This window comes from Sardina pilchardus, chromosome 21, assembly GCF_963854185.1.
Source record: "Sardina pilchardus chromosome 21, fSarPil1.1, whole genome shotgun sequence".
Classification (NCBI taxonomy): domain Eukaryota; kingdom Metazoa; phylum Chordata; class Actinopteri; order Clupeiformes; family Clupeidae; genus Sardina; species Sardina pilchardus.
Window position 1 is genome coordinate 15,912,802 of NC_085014.1, and position 12,994 is coordinate 15,925,795.

The window sequence follows — 12,994 nt, forward strand, 5'->3', positions numbered from 1 at the left end:
ACGAGGCTCTTTGACAGCATAATTCATGTTTAATTACAAGGCGGTCAGCCCATATTCAGCAATAATGTATGACTCTTAAATCACAGGAAGTGAGCTCTCTGGCACAATATTTTTTTTCTGACCTTATGGGCATTTAATCTGTAAAGCTGCATTAAATCCTGTTTTGAGCCAAAGTATTCAGTAAGGTTCATCTTATTGTTCATAATGTCTACAGAGTAAAGAATATTTATTAATGGAAATACATACAGTTAGCTGGTATCTGAAATAAACATGTTTTAATAGGTTTAATCTGTGTATCAGTAATACAATGAAACAGATGCATAAAGTCAGCTTCTTCTGAGATTTGTGAGATCCTTTTAAAATAAAGTCTGTAAAATAGAACACCTGGAAAATGTTCAGATACTTCCTCTGTCTTAAAGAACACGATCACCGCAACAACTAAGAAAAAATGTCCATATGTCTAGAATAACGTTAAAACTACTTAAATTGCTTTACAATCACACTAATAGGAGTCACAGCTCAATCACTACAACGGATATTCAACATATTCTGTCAGTAACAACGGCAGTGAACCTAGGGTATTGAAAAGTAACGTGACCTAGTCCTTATAATGCTGCGTTTAGGTACTTTTATCACATTGTGACCAGAACACAACGGTGGCCATCAATGCTATCGAATACTTGAATAGAAATGTCCAAGAGGTGTACGAACTCCGAATAAGATCCAGATGCCAACAACCTGATTTGATGCAGAACTAAGGACTAAATCAAGTTCACTGTAATTAACTACTTGGCCATTTCTAATCATACATGGGGGTCTGAAGATCAACACGTCAACTTAAATACATATTTTAAAATAAAATAGAACTTACAGTACATATCTTAAAAAGGAAAAATAACAGGCCTTCACCAACAAGCAACAGGAAATATCTTAACTGAATTACTATAAACGACATTGTAAAGCAAACTGCAACATTGTAGGTCCCCCACCAAGGAAAATGAAAAAGAATCCAAAGAAGTAGTCCTATTACGCGTTGGTAAACCAGGCCTAGTTTATTATCGACTGAGGAGTAATGGCCATGTCTCTTAGAGATTTGATGTTTCACTATGAGACGATGTACGGTTGGGCTCTCTGGTAAGAAACACCTGACCTGATTAAACCAGCCTGTGATAGCTGAGGTTTGTTGACTGTACCAGAAAATGGGGTTCAGTGATCCAGTCATGTCCCTGCCGAAAATACGGCTGGGAGCTACTTAATGGATGGGATATTTAAGCGGCCATTTAGATTTTGGCTAGGGGATGGAGCTGCTCTGTTGTACGACTGACCAGGATTCCTAATATGAGCCTCCATAACCCCCCCTGCCGTAACCACCACCGCCTCGGGAGTAAGGAGCGCTGCTTCTGCCCGAGTAATTACCTTTCATTGGACCATAGCCAGACGACTGCTGGCCATAGCCACTTCCAAAGTCATTGTAGCCGTTGCCTCCGCCATAGCCTCCCATTTGGTCTCCATAGCCACCCCCGTAACCGCCACCGTATCCACCTCCATAGCCACCACCGTAGCCGCCATCGTTGCCTCCGTAGCCACCACCGTAATTCCCATAGCCCCCACCTCTTCCACCGCCGTAGCCGTTTTGGGATCTTCCCATTCCACGCCCGCCTCTACCTCGACCGCCGCGGCTGCCAGCAGCTTGAATCTCTTGTTTGGTTAGGGCTTTCTTCACTTCTACTTTATGGCCGTTGATAGTGTGGAACTTCAACACAACAGCTTTATCAGCAGAATCGTTATCTTCGAAGTAGACAAATCCAAACCCACGCTTTTTACCTGTATCTTTGTCAGTGATCACCTCTGCCTTCTCGATGGCACCGAACTGGGAGAAGCATTCAAGGAGATGTTCGTCTTCGATGTCGTCTTTGAGACCCCCAACAAAGATTTTCTTGACTTTAGCCAGAGCCTCTGGCCGACCCGCATCTTCTCGTGCCACGGCCCTTTTCAATTCAACGTTGTTACCGTCCAGAACGTGTGGCCTAGCTGCCATAGCAGCATCCGCCTCCTCCGGTGTTGAGTAGGTCACAAAGCCAAAGCAGCGAGATCGTTTCAACGCTTGGTTTTGCACCACAACACAATCCGTCAGCTCGCCGTACTGCTCGAAATGTTTGCGGAGACCCTCGTTGGTGGTCTGAACATTCAGTCCACCGACGAACAATTTGCAAAGTTGATTTTCCATGGGTGCGTTTAGTGTAACCAGATTAAACTGCGACAAAAAGTAAGACTAGCTACCGCTACCAGCAGTCGCAGCACTCAAAATGGCGGACTTTATCAGAGGGGAAATTAAAAAATGGCGGAGGGGGAGGTGCTACGTCAGGGATGTTGGGATTGGAATTAGCCGAAGCGTTCTAGTCCATTCATTACCACATAGAAAGGTTATAAAATATTAAGTGTGCATATGGCACACGAATGATTTCCTGATGATTAAACAGAATAGATCAACCAAATGTTCGTTCATTCGAACAAAAAACTAGAATCAAAGAGTCTTTATCGTTCCAAGCACAGACTGCGTCCCAAATTGAGCACAAACTCGCGCTCGATATTTATAGACCAACAAGATGTGCATTTCTGTATTTAAGCCGGAATTTGTAGTTTGCACGATGGAAGTATACCTACTACAACAGCGTCCTCCACCGCAGTAGCACTATGGTCACAGATAAAAAGCTTAAGAAATAACGAAAATACCAATTTGCTTGTGGTTTGCTTGTGTAAATGCACCCCGTGCATTAGCTGCAAATTCAGATGAAACGTTAACTTCATGGCCATTAGGATATCCTGATCATTACCAAACTAACAATTCCCAAAATAAGGTCTGAAGATAAAACAGTCAAGTTGTCAAATCATGAAAAAGTTTAATACAATTTGACAGGGTTGTGAGTTAACCGAAATTCAAGGTTAAGCAACATTTCACAAAACTGAGTCAACAGAACAGCACAGGACTTATAGAATAAAACTGGATCAGTTAAAATAAACATGTATAAAAAAACTAAACCCACAGAGCCTGACATCACAATTATACATCACACAATAAAACAATAAGATACTCGAACAGAGAACGAGCTGCTTTTTACATAAAGTTAGCTAATTCCCCTGAGCTTCATGACTTGTAGATAATAAAACAGAGCAAACAGACAGGTCATCGTTCCGAGCTTCGTCCACTTAAACTAAAACCATTCACTACAATCATTAAAAATGGAATAATTAACGTGCTGAAAAAAAAAGTTTAAAGTCCATAGCTAATGTCCATAGTAAACGGCATAGCAGTCCAGAAACTGAACATTAGGAAGGGGTATCGGCCTGTGGATTAGATTGAAGGAGAATTCCTCCAACCTTTGCAATAATTTGTGTTCTGAAGTCCCAAAATCTGTGCATCCCTCAATGGTGCATGATTCAATAACCAGCGTATCCCCCCCTTCCGTATCCACCTCCTCCGCGCGCATATGGTCCCCCACCCCTACCAGCGGCATAATTACCGCTCTTCATTGGACCATAACCGGAGGGCTGTTGGGCATAGTCCTCTCCAAAGTCACTGTAACCGTTCCCATTGCCATAGCCGCCCCCCATCTGATCGTATCCACCGCCATAGCCGCCCTGGGTTCCGTAACCGCCGCCGTATCCGCTTCCATAGCCGCCATAGCCGCCATCATTGCCATAGCCTCCATAACCTCCTCTTCCGCCACCGTAGCCATTTTGAGGCCGACTCATTCCTCGGCCTCCTCTGCCCCTTCCACCACCACGACGGCCTGCTGCTTGCATCTCTTCTTTAGTAAGCGCTTTCTTCACCTCTACCTTATGTCCATTAACCGTATGAAACTTAAGTACAACTACTTTGTCGGCGGAATCGTTATCTTCAAAATAGACAAAGCCGAAACCACGCTTCTTGCCGGTCTCTTTATCGGTGATGACTTCGGCTTTCTCAACTGTACCGTACTGTGAAAAATATTCATTCAGATGTTCCTCTTCGATATCATCCTTAAGTCCACCAACGAATATTTTCTTCACCTTTGCCAGGGCTTCTGGTCTACCAGCGTCCTCCCGAGCGACCGCTCTTTTCACATCCACGTTGTTGCCGTCTACAACATGTGGCCGAGCGGCCATAGCTGCATCTGCCTCCTCCGTCGTTGAGTATGTTACAAAGCCGAAACAACGAGACCGCTGTAACGACTGATTCTGAACCACTACGCAATCAGTGATCGTTCCATACTGCTCAAAATGCTGCCTCAAACTTGCATCTGTGGTCTGGACATTCAGTCCACCAACGAACAACTTACATAGTTGAGCGGACATTTTTCCACAATTCTCCGAAAGGCTCGACTGAACTATCACCGGTAACGTACGGTTTAAACAATCCGAGGCGCCTCTGTCGTTACGTCACCACATGCGCCGCCTGTCATGATTGGTGGAATGGGAATCAACCCCCGCCCCTTCCTTTGACGTATGTCTATCGAGCAAATTCACAAAATCACTATCATGATCGGATAATAAACATAACATTACAATTCCGTGTTTAAAGCACACCAAACTGTCAAAGACTACACATTTGTTTCCTGTTGTATATGTAATATGTTTGGGAAAATGTTTACTTTCGGCTGTGTGAAGCCTCAAGGACGTGCAATTATTTTATTTTCTTGACCATAAATGCGATCAGGCAGTCTTATTCAATAACATAGTAGGACATCAACATCTATTACAGATCCTCCAAACTGTACCAAGTGTTAAACCCGTTCCTTTTCAGTTGTAGTTTTTTTCCCGCCATTATGCTTCATTAACTTAATTTGGGAGCATGTGCACTTCATGTGTCAAATGCCACAAAAAATATTGTAGGCACTTAGCAACAAACAAGTCGAGTCCAGCTTGCCCGGCAAGTAAGCCATAGAATTGGGCAAAGGGGTGGGTCATTGAACGTGCAGTTGGCAGATCTCAGAAAACGATGCCTATACACATATGGGGCCTCTAAGGTCAATAATGTAATGCATAACAACCCAGGAAGTGTGTGCTGATATAATCATGAATAAAGAGGAATGCCGGTGCAACACAGATGTCTTCTTTAGGATTCATCTAAAAGGTGCAAAACATGACTAACTTTCACGTTTTTGTCGTACACATGACAATAATCACGTAGGGCCTTTGTTTTAAGTGTGTTTACATGGTCAAGATCTAGAGAAAATGCCACAGAAAGAACAGTCACACAATGAGAAACATCTCATGCATGTACTTAGGCTGTGATGTGAGAGCATTGAGCTGACCGATCACTTGAGGCTAGGATCTCAAAGCACTAGGTTGACAAGAAATTTTGTCTCATTAAATTAGCTTTAGCTTTAAGCTTTATACACCTTGAACTAGGGCCCAGTCTGTTACGTTTACCTGCTATTCTAAACATTACACCCCAATTTTCCTGACAGCAAAATGTCCTGAGGCCGTAAAACATACATAACTACCCATACAGTTTATCCGGCCATTGGCATGTTCAAATTAATTTTAAAATGCCAGAGCAAGTTAGGATTGGTGAGACATTCTTTCCAGATAACAGCTTTATCCTAGCTGAAATAGGCCTGCTCATGAACACACACATTTGGTTTAATGTAAAATAATTTATTTGCTTGCATACATAAAGTTTTGAAACAATCAAATAATGCCTTTTGCAATGTTGAGTCACTGATGCTCATACAGATGGATTCAATTCAGACCTTGGGATAAAATAAACACAGGTCAGACATGTGGTCATTCTACCATCATCATAGCAATAACAAGCGACACAAAGACTAGGTTTCTATTTAGGCCTTATTTATCCATAGTAACTAGCATTTTTACAAACATAACTTGTGTGTAAAGTGCACCACTACTCAGTATGTGCACCAAGTTAGAACTGAGCCAATCCATAATGTTCTCCGCACCTTGCACCACCAATTCAGATGTAGGACTGTATGACAACACAACCCCGAATGGCCATTGCGTCATTACAGACCCATGGGGCTTTAAAATCTCCCAACCATCCCGATGGATCGCCAAACTCCACAGCCACAGTTGATGTGGTCTGAGTCAGGCATCGCCAACTCCCTGTAGGTAAAGAGAGAACAAACACAAATAAGAATTTTTCAACAGCAAACATTACATGAATCCTTGCAAATGGTGTCATGTATGGTCTAAGGAGTGACTGATTCAGTTCAGACCTTTCCACAGGCCACCAAACCACCAAATGCCGCCCTTCACATACCAGATATCTTTTTCATATTCAGACACGCTGGCCACATGTTAGGTTAACCAGCTGCTGTCAGTCCAAACTAAGAAAATAAAAACGAACAGCTGCATTTACACTTCTAAGTATACTAGTTAAGAGTTAAACTTGACCAACACTTAGTGAAGACAGGTTGATTACATACCTATGTTGCAGGGTGATATCCTAATGTGAAATTTCAGTCCTATAAGCGACCCCAGGTATTGAACAGGGTCCCTGTACAAACAAACTGCTACAGCTATTTCGAAGTACTGGGATTACTGAAAGAAAACCTAAATATGGGAATCAGATGTAATAGGAACCCCGTTTGTGCCCAACAAGGATAACATCCCGAGCTACTGGTCACCAACTTCATCGGCCCGGCTTTATGGTCACACGCCCCCGTACAGTACCGGCAGACGTCTCCCACTAGGATAAGTAGTACTGTATGTGTAGAATAGCTCATAGAGGCACCTAAAGCTAAATAGACTGAAATTTAATACAAGTTATTTTAGTTGAATGCATAACAGTATTAAGAGAGTAAACTAAGTATACGATCATAAACTTTTTATTTAAAAAAGAAAACATACATTTGCATACCATGCATTGTTCAACAATTTTCTTTGATGTGAAGACATAATATACAAGGTACATATGTATGCTAGAAACGATATACTAAGTAGCCAAAATACCAGAGTGCAGATAAATAAGTTCTGTGGAATTCCGCAAATACAGGCTGCAGACTACCGTAAATGCCACACTGCGTTCAGCTTTGTAACGTTAGTGCACATACATCCACGTGTGCGTCCAAAATCCCAAACTGCTTAACACAAGCGCAATTCTATCCTCTGTGATACATTACTGAGCAGGGGTAAATTAAATATTACTTGTAGCCAATGACACACAACAAACTCTAAAAAGAGAAAAAGAAATAAAATGAATGCTGGTGAACAATTAAAACAAGCCTTACACAAAACAAAAAAACGCATTATAAAATAAAACAGGCAAACTAAGTTCTACCTACACGACCTTAACTTGAAACAAAAGTGATCACTTGATTTTGAACATGTTCTACAACAAAAGCTGGTCGAACAAGCCAGGTTTCTGGGAAGTAGTCTTCCTACCTGTTTAGATTTGAGGTCTTTTAGGATAGGTTTCACAGTGTCCGCCCCGTGTTGTTAAGCAGAGGCCAGAGGATTGAACCAATTTGTCCAATGTCGTGATATTGAGGGTATTCTGGGACAAAGTTCTCAGTCTCATTCACTGCCCTTAGTACGGGGCACCATACGCGCCTCTGGCAGCATAGCCACCCCCACCCCCTCTCGGATAGGTAGCACTGCCCCGAGCAGCGTAGCCGCCTGCTCCCTTCATGGGCCCGTAGCCTGAGGGCTGTTGGGTATAACCACTGCCAAAGTCACTGTAGCCATTTCCGCCACCGTAGCCTCCGCTTTGATCTGCGTAGCCACCGCCATAGGCGCCGTAACCTCCAGCGTACCCTCCACTTCCATAGCCTCCGCCGTAGCCGCCATCACTGCTTCCGTAGCCATAACCTCCGCCGTAGCTTTCGTAACCACCTCCTCTACCACCGCCGTAGCCATTTTGATTTCTTCCCATACCTCTTGGCATTCCTCTTCCACCCCTTCCTCCCCTGCTTGCAGCTTGCATCTCGTGTCTTGTGAGGGCCTTCTTAACTTCAACTTTGTGTCCCTTGATGGTATGAAACTTCAGGACAACCGCTTTATCAGCGGAGTCGTTATCATCAAAGTGAACAAAGCCGAAGCCTCGTTTCTTACCGGTGTCTTTGTCGGTAATGATCTCGACCTTCTCAACAACACCGAATTTACCAAAATATTCATTGAGGTCTTCGTCCTCGATGTCCTCCTTCAGCCCACCAACAAAGACTTTCTTCACTTTGGCAAGCGCTTCGGGTTTACCTGCATCGTCCCGTGCCACAGCTCTTTTCAACTCCACGTTTCGGCCGTCAACAACATGTGGCCTAGCGGCCATTGCTGCATCTGCCTCCTCGGCGGAGGAGTATGTTACAAACCCGAAGCAACGAGACCGCTGTAATTGTTCATTCATGACCACTACGCAGTCGGTAAGAGTTCCGTACTGTTCAAAATGCGCCTGGAGTCCATCTTTGGTGGTCTCCACGTTCAGACCGCCGACAAAAAGTTTGCAGAGTTGATCCATACTTCCTCGTAAAATATTTCTTCTTTACCGCCGACACAAGCTAGCTTCTTGCTGTTCAACAGTTGGAGCTTAAGGTAGCCTACCCCACCTTCATTTAAGTTGTCGTAGCTCTGACGTCATTTGCGCTCAGATACGTGCAAAAGCTACGCCCCTCAATCTGTCTGGGCCAAGGCCCGATAGCTCCACCTAAAGGGCAATAAGTGTGTCTTTACAAATGTAAATTGGGTCTATTTGGAGGACAGAATAAAATGTTTTTTCCTTGTGTGAAATGTTTTATATATATATTTTTCATATATAATGTCATGTTATCACATTCAGACCTTCACATATTCACGTTTCTTTAACGTTGACAAATGATAATGTAAACCATAACATCCAAAACGACTTCCATGCAAAGCATGGCCAGAATGAAACCAGTGACTGTAGGCTATGTACTTGTATCCAGGTTCGTATCAATTATCCTATAATGCACACATGGGAAATATACGGAAAAAAGAGAAAAAAATAGGATGTGGACATGTCAGTTGGAAAGCGACTTGAGTATGGTTATGGTTATGGTTATGGTTATTTAGCAGACGCCTTTGTCCAAAGCGACATACAAATAAATAGCAATACAAATTAAATAACAGTGAACAATTACAAAATAGGGAGAATAGCAATATTATCAATACAACAATCATTTAAGCACTAATCTAATGAGAAATAAAACAATGAAATGACAAAAGCAATCAAATAAGTCACTCAGTTAATTATATAATAACAATAACTATAGCAAGGTATGGCTAAATTTAAGGACAATAGCAGAATAAATGTAACATTTTAACAATGGACAAATTATAACAAAACAAAACTATTATACAAACCATAACACATAACAAACACTCAAAAGACTAAGTGCATATTAAACAAATATGCCTTAAGACCCCTCTTAAAAGATCCAAAACTGTTGCTTGAACGGAGAGCACTGGGCAACTCATTCCACCAACACGGAACCACTGAAGAATAGGATCTACAGTTTGACCTAGCATGTATGGTTTGTCGACATAGTAGCTAGGAGCAGATCCAGTCAGTGTCCTATAGGTAGGCCTGAAGAGATCTACAGTTTGCACCTAAAATATAACCACATAGCAGCCTACTTTTAAAATGCACAAGTTTCTTTCATGGAAAGTAAATGTGGAGCTACATCTCAATGTAAAAGGAATTGAGGCATCAGGAGAATCAAGGAGGGGGTAAAGGGGTCTGTAGCAAGTCATTTCACCATTATGGTTTTGAAAACAACCTGGCCTTAAATTTACTTTAAAAAATGTGTTGTGATATGTGCAACATAATATGTCATCATGTAAACACATGGCCAGAGTCCTAAGGCCAGATGTTAGCGTGGTCCAGAAAATCAGTGGTTCTCTACTGGTGTGCATGTAATTTTAAGGAATCCAATGCGTAATACAGGCTTGTGAAATAGGCTGGAGGGATATTTTTGGATACATAAATCTAAATTAAAACGGTTTTATGTCATCATGAAGTGGTTGTGATAGCCTAAACTAGTCTACTAGGCAACAGGCCCTTTACACAGCTCAGTCAACATCATGTGCATGCACTCTATATGTCAGGGCTGTGCAGAGACCGAGACCAGGTGCTCAAATTGAGAAGGGGGCACATGGAACACAATTTTGAAACATATGTCAACATAATTTAGTTCAATCTGTTCAATTATAGGCCTATTCAAACATCATACTATACATTCATACATACTAGATCATTACCAGATGAAATCTTTATGTAGTGTGTGTGTGTGCGTGTGTGTGTGTGTGTGTGTGAGAGAGAGGGGGGGGGGAGACGACATTTGTCTCCTGTCTTCTTGAGCCATCTTGCACTGCAAAATTCACTTTGTAAACTTTGTACATTAACATCAACCTGAATTGTCATGAATCTCGTAGTCAGCTTTCTAGCCTAGCTAGTTCAGCCATGCTGTTCAGTCAGCTTTAAATCAGAATTATAGTTTAACATTATAGCAAAAGCTGATATAACATATCGCCACATGAACACCACAGTTATATCATAGTAGGCTATGAAACTTCAGAATCAGTAACCAAACCGGTGGTTATACCTCAAGTCAAGTCAAGTCACTTTTATTTTTAAAGCACATTGAAATGCAACAGGAGTTGACCCAAAGCGCTTTACATTAGAAGAAGTCAGATTTGGGCAGGACAGTTGATAAAAGGGGCCCCAAGAATACACAGGTCTTGACTAAATAATGCATAAAATAAGTAAAAAGAAAACAATATTAAGAACAACATAGAGTAAAACAGGTAAAATATAGAATAAAACAAGAAAATAAAAGTAGTACAAAAATAAGAGCAAGGTTAAGACCAATACCTTGATATGTCCCCCAAATAGTCGATAACCTCATTATCTGGCTAAATCTGCTGAAAATGTGAAATACCGTCTAGCCTAGTGAAAAGTGATGATCTTATCAGACAACTATTTTTATTATTTCGTTATTATCTGGCCCTAACCAGAAATCCCCATGTTGACATGAACATCATAAAGTTAGTAGCCTAATTTGTGGCAATCTAGGCAAGGATTTATGTAGGCTATGACATTTTTTAAAATGTAAACCTTACATTATTTTGGCACGCCTAATCTTTTCTGTTTCGATTCTAAACTTTGCCTTGGTCTTAACATTGTTGAAAGATCACATCAAACGTGTGAGACTACTGATCGTTAAGTTTACCACAACAACAGGCCGCACATCCCCACCATCGCTACGGACAAAGAGGTTTCGGCGACGCCCTGGCGGCGGCCTTTTGGGCATGGATGGCCAGAGTTTGTATCTGAATGGGGGAAACTTGACTTCTCCTCATGTGATAGTAAATTCCTTTGACGTGTAAACGACTGCCTTTTACACTTTCTCTCTGACGCTAATCATATTATGTTGAGTGTCAGCAACAGTTATTGAGGCTGCAGATCTAGGATGGTACAGATTTTGTAGGCTATCCTTAGCCTAAGTAAGCGTATTTCCAAATATCTAATTCAATCACATCAGGCCTTGGCATATGAGAGTGCCATACATACATCTTCTTACATAAACCCTATAAGTCCTAAGATAAACATACGCGCAAAAAGAGTCAAATTACTGTAATAGCCTGTGCATGCAGATGTCATGTGTCTGCATGGTGTGCTATTGCACGTTACATTTAAACCTGATCGTAGGAATATTGACATCTATAGGTTGCTATTTACAACTAAACTAGACAATTCATGCATATTAAACGGGTGAAGCTATTGTTTGTATGACCACCATGTTTAGTTTGTGGCAAGTTCTGTCACTAGCCTATAGGCCTATTTGTTACTGTGCATATTGAAATATGAAGTGTTCTGACTGTGGCAAGAAATTGCATTAAGCAATTTATTAGCTTCACTTCCCCTGTAGCCTTCCAGTAATTTGGTTGTTGGAAATATCCCAAGTGTGTGTAAATTAACTGATAGAAGTTATTACTGACTGTGAAGTCAGATTATAAATGTCTGATAATGAACTTTTGCTAGGACTTAACAGTAGGGCATCTAGTCACATAGCCTACTGTAAATGTACATGTTGATTTACAGTATAGGAACACACATAGGCCTACATTCACTTGCCTAATTCCTCAACTGAATCAAAAGGAAAAGTTAATCAACTCATAAAGTTGATTAACTCATAATTTGCAAAAATGTGGTATGGCATTGAGTTGCTGTGTTCATTAGTCTAGAAACTGTCCATTGGATAAGCCATTCATCAATTGGGCTAGCCATTCATCTTTTCCAGTAGTACGATACAACACTCTCTGTGGTGTTACCACAAGTCTCCTCATTTGCTGAGTGCAGACTCTAATTTCTAAGTGTTTTGTACCTTAAATCTCAACATGAGTCTCAATGAAACCCATCTGAAACTCTAAAATCTGCTGACCCTTTCATTACCATGCCAGGCTCTCACAGTTCCCCGTGATGTGATCTAGCGCTTGCTTGAACCTCTTGTCTCCCTGTGTGAAGTCAAACTCTACTCTGTTGTTGGCAAACTGCTGGCCTATTGTGTTTGCTGTGTCCGTGCGACACACTGCTGTCAGACAGGCCTGTAATCAAACCCCTTCTCTTGATAAAAAGGACAAGTGCTGCCCCTCCAGAGGTATCTGCAGGCCAAGGTCATTGAATAACATGGACAACTATAAGGGACTGAAGCAGCATGGGGGTTGATGAAGCGGATGGGTGTCCACTATGCCACAACGGCACCAACTGTGCGTGGACCGACTCCAAGTGGACTGGAATAATAACAAGTGTGCACACACGGTGTCCTCAGCTGTCCATATACATATGTGACTTAAATCAAGGCCAAAGTCTTTAGCAGGACAAGCAGAGGGAGGAGGGTGGTGTTCTCTAATGTTTGGATAGTGTTTGTCGTACAGATTTCCAAACAAATATGAGCTACTGTTCAAGAGGTACTCTGTAGTCACAATAAATATACTGACTTCTGAGGGACTTGTTGAAAGATTTAAATATTTAAAGAAG

At 41.7% G+C, this 12,994-nt stretch overlaps 1 protein-coding gene across 1 annotated transcript; it reads right to left on the reverse strand.

Moving 5' to 3' along the window:
* Positions 1 to 253: 253 nt before the first annotated feature.
* On the reverse strand, positions 254 to 8,552 carry LOC134068560 (uncharacterized). The gene is made up of 3 exons (XM_062524244.1): positions 7,535 to 8,552; positions 3,442 to 4,419; positions 254 to 2,272 (listed from the first exon to the last, which is right to left on the reverse strand). Exons 1-3 carry the CDS (start codon positions 8,453 to 8,455, stop codon positions 1,334 to 1,336), a joined length of 2,838 nt encoding a protein of 945 aa, XP_062380228.1. The 5' UTR covers positions 8,456 to 8,552; the 3' UTR covers positions 254 to 1,333.
* Positions 8,553 to 12,994: the final 4,442 nt, after the last annotated feature.